The sequence below is a fragment of the Pan troglodytes genome, chromosome 18, assembly GCF_028858775.2.
Source record: "Pan troglodytes isolate AG18354 chromosome 18, NHGRI_mPanTro3-v2.0_pri, whole genome shotgun sequence".
Classification (NCBI taxonomy): Eukaryota; Metazoa; Chordata; class Mammalia; order Primates; family Hominidae; genus Pan; species Pan troglodytes.
Genome location: NC_072416.2, coordinates 6123858 through 6141871, shown reverse-complemented (window position 1 = coordinate 6141871; position 18014 = coordinate 6123858). Strand labels below are relative to the sequence as shown.

General features: G+C 54.9%; 2 protein-coding genes across 11 annotated transcripts in view; both read right to left on the bottom strand.

Annotated features, from left to right (window-relative positions):
* Window positions 1-4763: 4763 nt before the first annotated feature.
* NAT15 (uncharacterized LOC100609520) lies at window positions 4764-7025 on the bottom strand (the record flags this gene model as incomplete). Its single annotated transcript, NM_001246640.1, is given in 3 exon segments — window positions 4764-5943; window positions 5946-6257; window positions 6663-7025. Coding segments are annotated over 3 exon segments (549 nt in total). The 3' UTR covers window positions 4764-5723.
* Window positions 6822-18014, bottom strand: part of NAA60 (N-alpha-acetyltransferase 60, NatF catalytic subunit) — a 40640-nt gene continuing 29447 nt past the window's right edge. For 6 of the 10 annotated variants that reach the window (XM_063796556.1, XM_063796554.1, XM_054668790.2 and 3 more), the window contains 5 exons: window positions 15269-15384; window positions 12142-12271; window positions 9125-9221; window positions 8126-8360; window positions 6822-7025 (listed from right to left, as the gene is read on the bottom strand). In XM_063796556.1, coding sequence (XP_063652626.1) covers window positions 6869-7025; window positions 8126-8360; window positions 9125-9221; window positions 12142-12271; window positions 15269-15378 — 729 coding nt within the window. In that variant the 5' untranslated portion in view covers window positions 15379-15384 and the 3' untranslated portion in view covers window positions 6822-6868. Of the gene's footprint in view, window positions 7026-8125; window positions 8361-9124; window positions 9222-12141; window positions 12272-14128; window positions 14182-15268; window positions 15385-18014 lie in introns of those variants that run through there. The other 4 variants (XM_054668789.2, XM_054668788.2, XM_054668791.2 and 1 more) reach the window with 2 other exon arrangements.

Here is an 18014-nt window from a genome sequence, read left to right as displayed (position 1 = left end):
CAGTTCCATCCTTCCTCCCCACGACCGCCTCTCTCTCCCTCTGTCCTGCCGCCTTACCAAGAAGGTGCCTGCTTCCCCTTTGCCTTCCACGGTGATTGTAAGTTTCCTGAGGCCTCCCAGACACTTGGAACGCTGAGTCAATTAAACCTCTTTTGTTTATAAATAACCCAGTCTCAGGAAGCAGTGTCAAGACGGACTAATACACTTGTTCTATTCCACCAGGTCTCCATCCTATGGGGAGAAGATGGGAGCACCTGGGTTTCCCTCAGTGACCTTCCCGTCTGGTCACTCCAGCCTGTGCAGCCCGGGTCAGGCTAGGGCTCAGCGCCACCCCTGCTTTGGGCTCCTGCCAGGTCGCATGTGACGTGCCCAGGACAGCCAGGCTCCTTCCCTTCCCCTGTACCCACCCTGGACAGTTCTTGTGTCCCTGGGACAGCAGATCCTGGAGACTTCAGTCCTTGGGTGGTTTTATGGGTTGTTCTAAGTATGCAGGCATGGCCCGGGGTGGGGGACACCCAAGGCTGTAGCGGTCCCCAGGAGGGGGAGCTCTGAGAGAGCAGGTGTTTACATGCTGCACCCAAGAGCAGCTGTGATGGGGCAGGTGTGGATGGGATGCAGCTGGCCTGAGGTCCACTGATGAGTCACATGGGGTGGTGGAGGGGCAGCTGCCTTCTCTCTCTCCCACAACACTCACTCCCCAGAGACGCAGAGGCCAGGTGGATCCAAGAGACCACTTAAAGACTGACATTAGGGAGGCTGCTGAGGAAACACGGAGGGACGCCTGCACCAGCCACCAGCTGCGGATGCTGGGCATAACTGAAGCCGCACAGAGGCCAGCAATACAAAGTCCTTGGAGCTTGGAGACCGTTAGGGGCCTAATCCACTCTTTTTTCCCCTTTTCTTTTTTTTGAGACAGTGTCTCACTGTCTCCCAGCCTGGAGTGCAGTAGCATGATCTTAACTCACTGCAGCCTTGAACTCCTGGCCTCAAGTGATCTTCCTGCCTCAGCCTCCTGAGTAGCTGGAACCAAAGGCAGTTGCCACCGTGTCCAGCTAATTACAAACTTTTTTTTGGTAGAGAAAGGGTCTTGCCATGTTGCCCCTGGTCTCCAACTCCCAACCTCAAGCAATGCTCCCGCCTCCACCTCCTAAAGTGCTGGGATTATAGGTGAGGCTCCATGCTGGGCCCTATGTTTAACAATCATAGCTCACTGCAGCCTTGAGCTCCTGAGCCAAGTGACCCTCCCATCTCAGCCTCCTGAGTAGCAGAGACTACAGGCGTGGGCCACCATGCCCAGCTAATTTTTTTTTTTTTTTTTTGAGACGGAGTCTTGCTCTGTCGCCCAGGCAGGAGTGCAGTGGCGTGATCTCGGCTCACTGCAACCTCCGCCTCCTGGGTTCACACCATTGTCCTGCCTCAGCCTCCTGAGTAGCTGGGACTACAGGCGCCCGCCACCACGCCCGGCTAATTTTTTGTATTTTTAATAGAGATGGGGTTTCACCGTGTTAGGCAGAATGGTCTCGATCTCCTGACCTCGTGATCCGCCCTCCTCGGCCTCCCAAAGTGTTGGGATTACCAGTGTGAGCCACCGCGCCTGGCCGATTTTCTATTTTTTTTAAGAGATGAGGGTCTCACTATGTTTCCCAGGCTGGTCTTGAACCCCTGAGCTTAAGAGAGCCTCCCACCTTGGCCTCCTAAAGTACTGAGATTACAGGCGTCAGCCACCGCACCTGGACTCCACTCACTTCTGAACAAAGAGTGGAGGCTCAGAGAGGAGCACAGGTTGCCCCAGGCTCCAGATTTTGGGTGGGTGGGGGGGAGGTTCCAGGCTATGGTCAATGGCCCTTCTGCTACCCCGGATGAGCCACATGTCTTCGTGTTCTGGCCCCTGTGTAGCCCCCTCCCCTTGAATTGGGACAGGCTCCAGATCCTGCTTTACCAGTAGAATGTGGCAGAAGTGGCGGGGTGTCACTTCTGGGCAGTAAGGAAGCCTGGCAGCTTCCCAGGAGGTCAGTGGCCCCGTAAGGAGTCTACCCTGGGACTGTGGTATGGTGCAAAACCAGCCTAGCCTGAGGAAGCCATGGAAGGAAGGAGCCAAGCCCATGGCCACTGCTGAGCTCACTGTGGGCAGCCCTGTGGGTAGGGCCATCTTTCACACAGGTCCTCCAGCCCTGCCAGCCTGCCTGGCTAATACCACATGGAGTCCCTGCTGACTCCTGTCCCAGGTGGAATTGGAAGCAAACAGAATGGCCCCTGCTTAGGCTGTGAAGCTTTAAGATAGTCTGTTACTCCGGCAGGCACGGTGGCTCATGCCTGTAATCCCAGCACTTTGGGAGGCCGAGGCGGGCAGATCACGAGGTCAGGAGATCGAGACCATCCTGGCTAACACGGTGAAACCCCATCTCTACTAAAAATACAAAAAAAATTAACCAGGCATGGTGGCGGGCCCCTGTAGTCCCAGCTACTCCAGAGGCTGAGGCGGGAGAATGGTGTGAACCCGGGAGGCGGAGCTTGCAGAGAGCCGAGATCACGCCACTGCACTCCAGCCTGGGCCACAGAGCAAGACTCCGTCTCAAAAAAAAAAAAAAAAAAAAAAAAGTCAGTCTGTAACTCAGCCACAGACAGCTGTAGCCAGGATCTTACCCCTGAGAGGACATCTGCTGCAGCCACATGCTGGCCCCAAAGAAAACTGGCCCTAAATTGGCCTCTAGACAGTCCCTCCCGCAAAACCTCCCAAAGCCTTTTTGAGAAGCACTCCAACAGACTGAGAGGCAAAAAAGCCACAGTCATGGCATGCTGGGGTGGGAGTCGATGTGGAGAAAGCAGCACTTGGCCTGAGCAAGCGGACGCTCATGAAAATACACACTGACCTCGGCCAGACGCGGTGGCTCATGCCTGTAATCCTGGCACTTTCAGAGGCCGAGGCAGGCGGATCACGAGGTCAGGAGATCGAGACCATCCTGGCTAACATGGTGAAACCCTGTCTCTACTAAAAATACAAAAAAAATAGCCGGGCATGGTGGCAGGCGCCTGTTGTACCAGCTACTCGGGAGGCTGAGACAGGAGAATGGCGTGAACCCGGGAGGCCGAGCTGACAGTGAGCCAAGATCTCACTCTGTCACCCAGGCTGGAGTGCAAACAGAATGAGTGAGACTCCATCTCAAAAAAAAAAAGAAAAAAGAAAATACACACTGACCACCCCTGGGCACGCCCCTTACCCCGTGAGTCCCTGAACGCCGGTGGGCTAGGAATGGAAGACCAGGAGTCTGTCTCCGTCCTGAAAGTATGAAGGACCCCTACCCTACAAGAGATCCTTGGGTGGTGTGTGCAGGGAGCGGGGAGACCCAAGGCTGCCTCGGGCTCCACCCCTGAGCAGGCCTGGGGCAGAGCCAGCTCCGTTCAGGGCTGGCCTCCGTGCTATGTCCAGGTGCATCTTGTGTGTGTCCTACCTCTCCCTGGGTCTCACACTCCCTTTCTGCCCCCAAGTGGAGCACGAGCGTTTGTGTCCCAGCTCTGCGGTCCGGTGGGGCTATGCTGAGAGGCCTGGAGCAGTGGCAGTCCTGCCTGGCCTCACTGAAGCAGGGCCTGAGGAGCCGCAGCCCCACCTGGGCAAGTTACTAATTGGTCACACAATTGACCAAGGGCCCCCAAGAGTTACCCTCTTAACCGCAAGCTGGCTCATCAGCAAAGGTGCAACTGTCCTTGCTGGAGTAACCGAGACTGTGTCTCCCCAGCAGACGCTCCCGTGGGCAAGCTCAGCGGGTTAATCTGGTTTCACTCACCCCATGGCTTTGGACATGTGTCCACCGCGCCCAGCTGCCTGGCCTCCCAGGGCACCAGCGTCCACCCCTACTCCATCTTGCAGATGCTTCAGACCCTCTCCTGGGAGGACCCTCGGCAAGTTGCATGTCTCCCGGCCACTGGATGAGGTCAAAGGCACAAGAATGGTGTAACAGAGCAGCCACGCAGGCCTCAGAGTGGCCCAGGCCTGGGCCAAACACTCACAAACTGTGTGGCTCCTTGGTAACTCCCAGCCCCCGAGCCAGTTCTCCTCATCTCTAAGAGGAACAACATCATCCCTTGAGGGTGGCCAGAAGTTTCCATGAGAGGCTGACAGAAGCACCAGGTCTGTGCTGGGCGGGCACGCACCTCAGGCTCCACAGAGGGGTGCACCAAATCAACCTTGGAGCCGCCTGCCTGGACTGGGCCCCAGCTCAAGGCCTACAGCCAGGGAGATGCCCAGACAGGGCAGCTGCTGGGGACCTTCCAGTGAAAAAAGGACCTAATGTGCTTCTCAACTCTAGAACCTCTTCCCCAGTTTCACATTCTTTTTCTGGAGTCTCGCTCTGTCACCAGGCTGGAGTGCAATGGCGCCATCTCAGCTCACTGCAACCTCCGCCTCCTGGGTTCAAGCGATTCTCCTGCCTCAGGCTCCCGAGTAGCTGGGGCTACAGGTGCACACCACCACGCCCGGTTAATTTTTGTATTTTAGTAGAGACGAGGTTTCACCATGTTGGCCAGGCTGGTCTCGATCTGACCTCATGATCCGCCCACTTCGGCCTCCCAAAGTGCTGGAATTACAGGCGTGAGCCACCGTGCCTGGCCAAAGGTTCTCATTCTCTGACAGGGTTAATCACACAAAACCACTGGCCCCTTTATCTGGAAGCCATCCTGGGGCCTTGCCAGTGACAAGTAGCTTGAGGCCAACTTCAGCTACAGGGTGAAGCCCGAGGTGCAGCCAGGCGGGTGCGGGAAACAGGATGTGACGAACTCCAACGAAAGTCTATTTATTTGCTCGTAATGAGACAGAACGCTACAATCTGTTCAACACTGGGCTGGACATTGCAGTGATTAGGGGCAGGTGTGGGGCAGGGTGGGGCCTCTGAGCCCGAGGACAAATGTCCATGGCAGAGCCTTCCAGAAGACTCGTCCCTTACCCTGTGGGGCAGAAATAGAAATCACATGATCACCACTGATTCGCAGTGGAGAGGGCGCTGAGCTGGGCCCGGCAGGCAGGCAGCCTCAGCAGAGATTCAGGCAGTCAGCATGGTGCGGCCCTCCCGCCAGCACCGTCAGGTCAGCAGAAGTTCAGGCAGTCAGCATGGCGCGGCCCTCCTGCCAGCACCGTCAAGGAGGGGGATGCTGCTCCTGCCTGGTGCCTGCCTTCATTCTGAGGGCCCCTGGCCCCAGCTGAGTTCAAGAGGGGACCTGGGGCTGCCCCAGCACCCTGAGAGCCCGTGGCTGGGCAGCTCTGGAGGAGGAAGGACACAGGTCCCTGAGGCCCCGTCTGCCCAGGGTTGTTCCTCCCTCTCCCTCCTCCTCAGGCTGGGGCAGGGTGGCGCCGCTAGGACCCTCTGCCATGGCTTTGTGACACTGCAGCTATGATGGGCGGGACTCCGCCCCCCACCCCACCCCTGCATCGGATGGCAGGGCAGGCAGCAAGCAGCATTTGGAATGCAGGGTGGAGAGGATGCTAGAAGTGTGTGATGCACCTGCGGCACTGACAGCATCTCTGCCCTCAGAGGCTGAGGGCCCACAAGGCACAGGACTGCCCCCTGCCCACAAGGCCAGGCCCTACAAGACAGATGGCAGCCTTGAGGCCTAATGTCGAGCTCAGCTTCCTCCTGTCTGCATGTGGCTAGGCCTTGGAGCAGTAGCTTGTGGCAGCATGAGGGAGGGCGGGGGGGACCCAAGGAGTCTCGGCGATGCCTGTCCTCAGCAGGTCAGCTGAATGGAGCATGCCAAGGTCCAACGGGCAGTGTGACCTCCCAGGGCACTGGTAACTGCACAGAAGGTGCTGAGGAGTAGGAACCGTCCCGATGCGTGACCGCCTGTGCCGGGGGGCTGAGCCTCAGAGCTCTGTGCTTGCGAGGAAAGCCTCCCCCAGGCTGCCCACCCCTCATCAGCCCCTCATGGAGGAGTGGGGGCCACTCCTCACCCCCCGGCTTCTTTGGGCTGGTTCTGGAGGGGGACTGGCCATTCCCTTTATTGCGCCCCCTTGTTCCGAGGCTCCTGTGCCTTTACGGTCAAGTGTGTCCATAATACTTGCGTTCCTCCCTTGCAGGAGAAAGTCCCCTCCAGCTTTCCAGGAAGGAGCTGCAAGAACAGGCAGCAGAGTGGGAGAGGCCCAGTGAGGGCAGCCCCCTCCCAGTGAATGCAGCCACACTGGGTCAGCCCTGGGGACGGTGCATGCGCAGGCGGGCAGGGCCAGGGCAGCAGGCAGAGGTTTCCAGAAGCAGGAAGGGGAGCTGAAGAGCCTGTGGGAAAGAGAAGAGCAGGGCAGGGTGAAGGCCCGGCGGAGACACTCTGCCCACCCCACACCCCGCCTATGGGCCACACAGCTGGGCCTGGGTGCTCCAGGAGCATGAGCCCTTCTCCAGGCCATGGTGTCTGCCTGCAGCCAATAGGCGCCTCTCAGTCCCCACACAAATAAAGGCACTGATGGATCCAAAGTCGGGTGCACAGCCCAGTGGCCGTGAAGCCTGCTGTGTTAGCTTGGCACAAGTCACCAAACCTCTGGGCTGTGCTGGTGCATAAGGTGGTGGACTCTGCAGTCCCCACGGCCCCTTCCGGCTCTGCCGTTCTCTGTGCCCATCCAGGGCCTTCCGCTTTTGTGGCTGGAGGCACCAAGCTCCCATACCCTCGTGTCTGCTGTGGCGTACCTGCCACAGATGGGCATGCTCTGCGCGTGCCCACGATGTTCTGTTCCCGAGCCCGTGTAGCACCGGGCCTGCAGCTGGGGCAGGCCGATGAGCCCAGTTAGATGGCTGGCAGCTCCTTGCAGAAAATAGAAGGGGTCAGATGGACAGGAAGGCGGGCTCTGCAGGGGGCCGAAGGGTGGGGCCTGGTGGCGGCTGCCCAGCCGACATCACATGGTCCGGCTGTACTCGATGCCACTCTTGGAAGAGATGCCCGACCATGGCAGGAAGCTGCAGAGCAGGCTGTGGGCCTGGCGGTAGACTCTGTGCGGAATGGAGCAGGGGCTCAGGCTGGCTAGTGCAGAGCCCAGGTGCTGGATGTAGTCCGTGGGGCTCTGTTAAGGAAGATTCCGACTTGCCCTGACCACGCTCGCCAGGGCACAGTCATCAGGGGCCCGCGCAGTGGCCTGTGGGACTGTGTGCAGATGGCAAGCCAGGCTTCGGAGGCTGAGAGCCCGCTAAGCCTCTGCAGAGCTGGAAAGGCTCATGAGACGAAGTGGCCTCTGCTGTGCAAAACAACAGAGGGTGGGGTCTGGGGACAGAAGGACCTTCTGAGTGAGGCTGCAGGCATGTGGACACCACACCCAGGGATGTACGGGGGGTGGGGAAGGGGCCTGGCAGAAGAGCAGATGCTTCTGGTTCTCCCTAGATTCTCAACCTTTGGGGCAGCAAGAGAGACAGAGCCCTGTCCTTATGACAAGGAGGGGGTCAACAGTGCTGACCCCCTGGATGCCTGTCTTCACATAAGCTAGACGGCCTGTGGAGTGTGGGGTCACCCCTCTCTTTCCTGCTTATTATTCTATGTAATGAATAAATCCTAGACTCATGAATTTGAAAACACACACACACACGCACAGCATTTTTTGGGCCACATTCTGACTATTATAAAGTTTCCTGGCTTCCCTCTGACCTGTCAGGGGCCAGTGAGAGTTAAGGAGGAGGAAGCAGGGAAGGGCACACCTTTGGGTCATGCATCCTATAAGGAAGGTTTGAACCCAAGTATTCAAAAAAAGTAAAAATCTCTTCTCTCCGCACTTGTTTCCCCTCTGCTAGCACAGGCTCTGGGAGGACAGGGGATCCTGTCTGTTTTGTGCACTGCTGATCCCCAGTGCAAATGGAGCAGGAGGCTCTCCAGCTGGGTGCGGGCCTCATGCCTATAATCCCAGTAATTTGGGAGGCTGCGGCAGGCGGATCATTTGAGCTTAGGAGTTCGAGACCAGCCTGGGCAACATGGTAATATGTGCAACTCGATTTACCCAAATGTGCGTCAGGTTTACCCACAACACGATCAGGTAAGGGAGAGAAGCGTCCATAAGCTTGGCCACCTGAACATCATCTGAGGGGGACCACAGCTCCAACTTGCTCACTGGCTCTGCCACCTTATGGACAGGAAGCCACAGTCCCTCTCCCCCAGAAGTTAAGGATATAAAATCGTCCAGGGAGGGTGGCCGCCGTTGATGTAGAGGACATAGGTGAAGCCATCTTTGAGGACCCCTCGAATGGAGTAGTAATAGGGGAGATAGTGGTGCTGCTTGAAGTCTCTGTTTTCATAGAAGTTTATTGCTGTGTTGTTGGTGGTGAGGACATGCAGGTAAATGGCTTTGCAGTGGTCCTGGGCGGTGGTTGATATGTGATCCTTTAAACTTTCAAGTAAGAGGGAACCTTGGGGAGAAGAGGTAAAGGTAATGCAGGCAGAGCAGTTAGGAAAGAAGGATGACTGGGCTAGGACGGGGGCTTTGCATGAGTCTCTCAGAGATGTCTCGGCCCACCATATCAGAGACCAGCCTTTCTTCACCACCACTGTCAAAGTCCCTAAAATCTCATGGCCAGATGGAGCCTGGTAGCTACAGACTGCTGGGAGGGACTGCAGAGGTGGCCTGGTAGCGCCCTCCCATGGGCTGGGCCCGCATGGAGACTCCCTTTCAGACAACAAACAGGGTAAATGTGAGCCCAGGAAAACATGGACTAGATGGGCCTGGGTTTAAAATTAATTAAGACTCTGCCGCTCACTGGCCGTGTGGCCGAGCGGGGTGGGACATCGGAGAAACGGTGAGTGCTGCTTCCTCGTGCGTGTTCACGCTTTCTACTCTGAATCGTGAGCAGTGAATACACGAGTTGTGCGTGTGGCGGCAGCAGAAGTGAGAGGTGCCGGTTTCCTCAGCTCCATCCTGGGGGCTGAGCGAGGCTGCAGCAGAAAGGCCTGGGGGCATGTGGAAAGAGGATGGCTGAAGGTGGTGGGTGTGCTGGCAGGGGAGGGATGATGAAGGTCTGGCCCAAGACGGGAACGAGGATGGAAGATGAGACTGAGGGATGTTCACGAGCCAGAGTTGTTGGGGCCAGGGAAGAGACTGGGTGCAGATGGGATGGGGGTGGGGTGGGGCAAGGGGGTGGGGCGGGCGCCAAGCCGCGGGCCCGGCTGCCCTTACCTATGCCGTGCTTCCTGAACTCTTTCACGACACCCAGACTCAGGATGTACGCGACTTGTGTGTCAACAGAGAAGCTGGATGCTAGAATATCTCCATCCTAGAGGAAGAGTCAGAGAGAAAGTCAGGCTCACACTTCTGGTGCACGGCTCACTGCACAGCCCGGCCCAGGCGGGCTCCGCACCGACTCCCCACGACAGCCAGAGGGACACCGACTGGGAGGGGCAGAATCAAGAGGTACTGGAGAGGGGCCCCCACTCCCCAAGGAAATGAGAGCATTTACGCCCTTCTGGTGAAAAACAGCTGAAAAGAAGAACACACACAAAAGGAGCTTCTCTTAGGGGTGTGTGGGAGGCCTAGCCAAGGACGGGAATGAGGCTCTGATGCCAGCACAAGGTAAAGTTATGGCATGAAGGCAGCAACTACACAGCACCACGCGGGCCTCATGGGAATGCACGCATGTCACCTGGTAGGCCTGGATGCAGGACAGTGGACAAATGCAAAGTTTTAGAGGTTCAGTTAAAGAATCGCACGCTGCCCCAGGTGATCTTGGAGGAGTGAGACTTGGGCGGCCGTCCAACCCCTTCTGCTGCCCCCACAGGCAGAGGACACCGCCACACCTGCGTAAAGCCACCCACCATCTCTTGGTTCTAGAGATGGAATTCCGGGTGGGAGTCATGAATCTGATCAGCATGAGGCTCTTATCATCTTCCAACTCGTAAAGAACAAGAAGGCCTTTCTGCTCCCATGTGCTGGGCTGGGGTCAGGCTGTCCAGTCTCCCTGCTCTCCCAGCCCTCTTCAAGCCACAGTTCACCCGGACATGTCAGTCCAGGGAGGAAGGCGTCCTTATCACTCTTGTTACTCCAGGCCTGCAGGAAGGGTGTCTGTTCCCCAGCTGACATCTCTTAACAGGGTCTACTTTGCCCTGACCTTGAACTCACTAAGCCTGAGAGGAAGGGGCCAGACGAATGAGTGCCAGCGTGCAGGCCAGAGGGCCCTCTACTGAGAGCCGGGAACACGAGCCAAAGGGTCCCCATGTCGGCCTCGAGGGAACACAAACACATTCCAGAGGAGGAAGAGACCCAGCCGCCACCTGGGGGCAGGCACACAGTCACCAGGGGGCACTCAGGAAAGCCAGCCGGAGGGGGATGGGGTTCAGGGGAATGAGTCATGGGGGGAAGGGGGGGACCATATGTCCCATTAAGAAGAGAGATCAGGCTGGGCACGGTGGCTCACACCTGTAATCCTAGCACTCCCCCGAGGCAGGCGGATCACTTGAGGCCAGGGGTTCCAGATCAGCATGGCCAACATGGTGAAACCCCATCTCCACTAAAAATACAAAAATTAGCTGGGTGTGGTGACGCACGTCTAAAGTCCTACCTACTTGAGAGGCGGAGGCTGCAGTGAGCCGGGATCAGGATCGCATCACTGCACTCCACCCTGGGTGACAGTGAGACTCCGTTTCAATAAAAAAAAAAAGAGGAGAGAAAAGAATGTTGACACTTGCTTTCTGCTACATCTTAGCTCTTAAAAATCAAAGAAAAAAGCTCAGGAGGAAGCTAGGACAGAAAAAGTAACTCAGGAGAAAAAAGCTGTGCCAGACAGAGTATGACCACAGGCAAAACAGGGTAGATGCCAGTGGATTCGGGTCCTTAAAGGGAGAGACATGCCTTCTTGCACTTTTATTTACTTATTTATAGACAGAGTCTCACTCTGTCACCCAGGCTGGAGTGCAATAGTGCAATCTCCACTCACTGCAACCTCCACTGCCTCCTGGGTTCAAGTGATTCTTGTGCCTCAGCCTCCTGAGTAGCTGGGATTAAAGGTATGCGCCATCATGCCTGGCTAATTTATTTTTATTTTTACTTTCAGTAGAGACAAGGTTTGATCATGTTGGCCAGGCTGGTCTCGAACTCCTGACCTTGTGATCTGCCCACCTGGGCCTCCCAAAATGCCGGGGTTATAGGTGTGAGCCACCATGCCCAGTCCTTCTCTAACTTTTCTTCTTCTTCTTTTTTTTTTTTTTAAGACAAAGTCTTGCTTTTGTCCCTCAGGCTGGAGTGCAATGGCGCGATCTCGGCTCACTGCAACCCCTGCCTCCTGGGTTCAAGCGATTCTCCTGCCTCAGCCTCCCAAATAGCTGGGATTACAGGCGCCTGCCACCACGCCCGGCTAATTTTTGTATTTTTAGTAGAGATGCGGTTTCACCATGTTGGCCAGGCTGGTCTCGAACTCCTGACCTCAGATGATCCGCCCGCCTCGGCCTCCCAAAGTGCTGAGATTACACGCATGAGACATTGCGCCCAGCCCCTTCTCTAACTTTTAAAGAAATAACCTCAAGCCAAACAAGTTGAACCATCTGCCAGTTGTTGGTGGGTTTTTCCCTCCTTGGCTAAATCCTCAGGTGGTAAACATTACCTCAGATGCTGGGATGACCAACATCATCACATAGAATCTTGACTAAAGTCAACCATTTGGAACAATGTGGCCATGGTCTTACTGTTTACATTCAGACTGGGGTTTGCTAGCCTGAAGTGAGACTGAGGTGGGTCCACGGATGCCCAAAGGGTTCTTAGATCTTAAAGGGCTCTGTGAAGTTAGAGGAAAAAAAATTATCTCTGTACTTTCCCTGACCTCTAACTGTAACTAGCATTTCCTTCAACAAGCTGAAGCAATCTTAGCGGTTTCTATGACACTGCCGCCAACACAAACCAGGGGTATTTTCATAGCACGTTATAACTGCAGATTCTCAATGCATCATCTGCGCTCATGCCTGCTTCAGAACGACAGTGGTTATGAAGCCTGCTGCTGGGCACGACTGGAGGCCCACGCACCACGAAATCACACACACACACAGAAAAGCACCAGCCGGGGACAAGTGTCGTTGGCCACTTGGATTCCTTGGGTCACAGGCTCCTTGGACGACGGCTGTGGAGCAGGCAGCATGATTCCATCGCAAGCCCCCTTGGCCCGTCCAGTGACAGTGACTGCCAAGTCCTCACTGCACACACGTACGTACCTCTTTATGTATTTTGGTCCTGTTCTTAATTTCAGCTACTATCATTCCCACAATGGCACCTCTGTAGGTTGCAGCAAGGGAAAAGAACTTCTTGTTGGACGTGATATCACGATACCATGAGTCTGGGTACCTGAGAAACAGAACATACTCAGGTGAACCTGCCACAGGTCAAGTCCAACTATGGTCGTGCTCTAGACACCAGAACCACAGGGAGCTCTGGGCCACTTCTGCCTGCTGCTCTAAGGCTGCCGAGGAGTGTGCCCATCACTTAGTCTCTACCTAACTGTCACAGCCACCTTCTTAAAGCAGTGATCTGTCTAGACAGGACTGGGGATCTCTGATGGGAATTTTTTTCTTTTGAGACGGAGTTTTGCTCTTCTTGCCCAGGCTGGAGTGCAATGGCGTGATCTCGGCTCACTGCAACCGTTGCCTCCTGTGTTCAATCGATTCTCCTGCTTTGGTCTCCCGAGTAGCTGGGATTACAGGTATGTGCCACCATGCCCGGCTAATTTTGTGTTTTTTTTTTTAAGTAGAGATGGGGTTTCTCCATGTTGGTCAGGCTGGTCTCAAACTCCTGACCTCATGTGATCTGCCCGTCTTGGCCTCCCAAAGTACTGGGATTACAGGTGTGAGCCACCGCGCCTGGCCCGGGAAAAATAATTTTATCCGACATGAAATTGTCTCCATGGAAGCAACTCACGGAGAGTCAGCAGCAGGGCCCTGTTCCTCCACCAGGTGAGTGAAGATTTTAGGGCCCTTCTCACCCTTGGACACTGGAGGAGTGCCTACGAGAATCTGTGAGACTTCTGGACACTGAAGACTAGGGGAGTGGAGTGATTCCAGGAAGAGCTGGGTTCACAGCTGACAGGCGTTTGAGTTTACAATGCCTTCCCTGACAGGGAGGAACCCGCCCTTAAGGGGACTGTGAGGCTGAGGCTGCTAACGGCTGCTCACCAACAATGAGGCCAAGACCCCTCTGAGCGGAGCAGGCAAAAAAAAACAGTGGGCATAAAGGCCCAGGACATGGTCATTAACAGGCGAATCCAGCCCCAGCCCCAGAGAGACAAGGTCAGGAGGACAGAGGCACGTGGAGTTTCACGGGTGTGTAGGTTTAGTTTTGCTGCCTCACAGCCCAGTTCATGTCACAGTCTTGGGAACCTGAGACCTTAGGCCCACGAGAACTGCAGGAGAGACAGGCAGGCTGGGTGGCTCACATGGCCAAGGCCCACGGTCCAGCGTGGCTCCACTGGCTCTCAGGCAACCCTGGGCAGAGTCTGATCTATGCACTCACTGCAGCTTTTATTTCTCTAGATTAGTTTCCAGCAGTTAAACTGCTGGGCTGAAGAACACGTTTTTATTTTTATTTTGAGATGGAGTCTCACTCTGTCACCCAGGCTGGAGTTCAGTGTTGTGATCTCAGCTCACTGCAACCTCTGACTCGCGGGTTCAAGTGATTCTCCTGCCTCAGCCTTCCGAGTAGCTGGGGTTACAGGTGCGTGCCACCAGGCCAATTTATTATTATTATTTTTTTTTTGAGACAGAGTCTCACTGTCGCTCAGGTTGGGGTGCAGTGCCACAATCTCGGCTCACTGCAACTTCTGCCACCTGGGTTCAAGCGATTCTCCTGCCTCAGCCTCCCGAGTAGCTGGGATTACAGGTGCCTGCACCATGCCCAGATAATTTTTTTGTATTTTTAGTAGAGACGGGGTTTCACCACCTTGGACAGGCTGGTCTTGAACTCCTGACTTCGTGATCCACCCGCCTCGGCCTCCCAAAGTGCTGGGATTACAGGCGTGAGCCACTGTGCCCGGCCCAATTTTTGTATTTTTAATAGAGATGAGGTTTCACCATGTTGGCCAGGCTGGTCTCGAACTCCTGACCTCAGGCCTGCCTCGGCCTCCCCAAGTGCTGGGATTACAGGCATGAGCCACTGCACCCAGCCAAGAACAATTTTTTAACTCATGTTGCCACCGCCAGCCCACATCACCTGGACTGTGACAGTTCCCGCTTCCACAAAGATGCCGCACAGGGGTCCCTGCCACCGCCCTGCCAAGAGCATGAGGTTCAGTTAGTCTGAGGTGAACACTCAAGGAAATGCTGGTGGCTGGCAAGATCTTGTTTATTTTCCATTTTCAAAGTTTGTGTCAACTTTTTTCATCAAAAAAGCTGTATGTGCATATATTGTAGGCAAGACAGACAAGAAGAAACAATCATAGGGCCTAATATTAATCTACCCACCTCAAATACTGAAACACTGTTAGATGGTACATACCCCCTTGTAAAATTTTTTTCACCCCCGCTCAGTTCATACCTATCATTATAAAATTTTATCTTGTACATGTTTTCAAATAAAAATAGGATCACGGTACATACTGTTTTCTAGACTGCCTTTTTTCCTTTAATACCTTTTTTTTTTTTTTTTGAAACGGAATATCGCTCTTGTTGCCCAGGCTGGAGTGCAATGGCGCAATCTCGGCTCACCGCAATCTCCGCCTCCTGGGTTCAAGCGATTCTCCTGCCTCAGCCTCCCAAGTAGCTGGGATTACAGGCACGCACCACCACACCTGGCTAATTTTCTATTTTTAATAGAGACGGGGTTTCTCCATGTTGGTCAGGCTGGTCTTGAACTCCTGACGTCAGGTGATCTGCTCTCCTTGGCCTCCCAAACTGCTGGGATTACAGGCTCCTTTAATATCTTGTAAAAAAGATTTCTCTATCAAAAAATATAACTCTTTGACAGGTTTTTTTTTTCCCGGCTGAATAATATTGCACTTTTATATGCACATACTCTAATTACTCTAATGCATGTAACCAACTCCTTGCTGTTAAGATACTTGAGTGGCTTCTAAATTTTCTGAATTATAAATAGCACCACACCCGATAGCTCTGTAACTGAAATTTCTCACAGAGCCCTTCTGGGGAACTCTGCACACCCTGAGAAGTGGAAAGAGCCCAGCAGCAGGGGTCCCTAGATGAGGTGGGTAACCTGGGACCCCTGTGGCCCCTCCAGGCCATTCCCACCTTTGCAGCACGGTCCTAAGGGCCCAAGAGGCCCCCACCCCCACCGCCCAGCTTCTGCACCTGAGGCTCATGGGCTCTCCCCAACCCTGCAATCCGCTCCACTTACTCGATGGGGAACCAGTCGCCACACAGGTGCTTCACAGTGTCTATGTCATCGTGGCAGAGGAGGCGCAGGCTGACCTCGCTGAGCGCGCTGGATGGCACCACCTCTGTCATTCACACCTGTGGGGAAGGGTGGGGGGGACGCGTCACCTCACAGCCTGGTCTTCCTCATGCTTAGCTTGTGAGGCAGGCGAGACAGAAAAGCATGGAGCATGTCCCACGGGTGGACACCCCTCAGCCAGCACTCAAGAGGCCTCTGCCTCTCACGATCGCCCTCCCAAGAGGCGCTGCAGTCGCCCCCATCTGCTGAGAAGACCAGGCCCAGGAGGGCAGGCAGGATGGGGAACCAGGCCCTCCACTGCTCAGCCCCAGCTGAAGGCAGCCCTGGCCAGCCTCTCTCCCCATCTGAGCTGCCCCTGACTGGTCTCACATCTTATGACAGTGGTCCTTCCGATGGTCAACGGCCCCAGCCAGCCTGACTTCTCTCAACCCCAGCCAGTGGCTGCCAATGACAGTTGTGGGTTCAGCAGCCCCCATGCCTCATCTCCCTTCAAAGCAGCCCGGTGGCCAGGGCAGTGAACGGCTGGATTTGCAGGGGAAGTGGTGCGGCTTTATGACCAGGGCGTGGGTCTGTGCTGAGTGGGTCACACCCCAATTTCTCCTCCCCGCCCAGCAAGTGAACACTCCTGGGTGGAAAGAAAGAGACTTTGGGGGACACCACAGTTCAAGTCGGGGTCACGAGTGGCCAAGGACTCCTTTAAATCAGGAAAGTGCATCCAATCCAGGGGCTGGAGGAGCAGCCCCCCTGTTTTATTTAACAAGGAAGTTTGTATAGAAAGGAAGAGAGGAACGGAGGGAGGAAGGCTGGCCGGCCAAGTGCTGGGCACCGAGAAGGGGAAAACAGAAGCCTTTGTTCTTTAAGTTGGAAATTGGTCGTTGAAAGGATGGGGCCTGGTGTGGTGGCTCACGCCTGTAATCCCAGCACTTTGCAAGGCTGAGGTGGGAGGATCGCCTGAACCCAGGAGTTTGAGATCAGCCTGGGCAACATAGTAAGACCCTGTCTCTAAAAATAAATAAACAAACCCATAAATAAATGGGAAAAGATGCTGCATTCATCCTCCTTTTTTAGGAGGAATTGCGTAGTTCATCTCAGCGTTGAGGAAAGTTCTTCTTTACAGAAGAATGCCGGCTAATAAAAGTAGAAATAATGACCGAATTAGAAAGTCACCATTTTGGAATCACCAACAGAAATGACCGAGTCAAACAAGAATCAGGAAAGGCTGTGAAATCAGCAGGTGAAAGCTGCTGGGGGCAAGTGCAAGGTGTGCAGGCAGAGCCCCTGGGCTCCCAGGACTCACTCACTGCCCAGGAAAGGCCTCGTCTTTTATCTGGCAGTCCCCACTCCACTGGCGGGGCGAGCCCAGCCTCTCTGAGCTCCCGCCCTCCTGCTGCCATGGGTGGGAAGTGCCCGCGGCCATCCACTGTCCAGGCTTCTGCACAACCTTCCCTTTCCTGACAAGGGGAGGAATTTAGACACCGAATCTGGTCTCTCCGCTGGCTCAGCCTTAGTTAATCAGATTCCTGGAGCCTTCTCTGTGGAGTGGAGATAGCTAGGCCCCTCCCCAGGGTGGTTCTCTGCTGCAACGAGCTGATGGGGTCCAAGTGTCAGGACAGTGCTGGCAGGGAGGCGGTGCCCCTCTACACCAGCCTTGAGCACCCACTACTAGCTGATACTTGGCTCAGTCCAGCCACTTCCCGGGGTATCCCTTTGACCTGGGACAGGGCCAACACTGACGTCCTGAGCAGCTCTGCTCTGACTCCTAACTTGTGTGGTTCTCAGCTCCTGGTTCAACGTCAGGCGTGCCAAGTAGTTCATGCTCAGCTTTATAGGGAGAAGCCTCTCTAAACTCTCACCCCTCACCCCGCCCTTGTGCCCACCCCTTTGTTCCCACGGTTCTGGATCCATGCACTGTTGACTCCAGACCCTTTAAAAATAGGCCAGGAGCAGTGGCTCATGCCTGTAATCCCAGCACTTTGGAAGGCCGAGGCTGGTAGATCACCTGAGGTCAGTAGTTCAAGACCAGCCTGGTCAACATGATAAAACCCTGTCTCTACAAAAATATAAAAATTAGCCAGGCATGATGGCAGGTGCCTATAATCCCGGCTACTCAGGAGGCTGAGGCGGAAGAATCACTTGAACCCAAGAGGCAGAGGTTGCAGTGAGCCAAGATCGCACCACTGCACTCCAGCCTGGGCAACAGTGCAAGACTCCATCTCAAAAAAAAAAAAAAAAAAAAAACAAACCAAAAGCAACAACAACAAAAAGCTGGGGCCAAGCATGGTGGCTCACACCTGTAATCCTAGCACTTTGGGAGGTCCAGGCAGGTGGATTGCTTGAGGTCAGGAGTTTGAGACCAGCCTGGCCAACATGGTGAAACACTGTGATATGGTTTGGCTGTGTCCCTCCCCAAATCTCATCTTGAATTGTAGCTCCCAAAATTCCCACGTGTTCTGGGAGGGACCCGGTGGGAGATAACTGAGTCATGGGAGCAGTTTCGCCCATACTGTTCTTGTGGTAGTGAATAAGTTCCACGAGACCTGATGGTTTTATAATGGGTTTCCCTTTTTGCTTGGCTCTCATTCTCTCTTGCCTGCCACCATGTAAGACGTGACTTTTGCCTTCTGCCATGATTGTGAGGCCTCCCCAGCCATGTACAACCGTTGAGTCCATTAAACCTGGTTCCTTTATA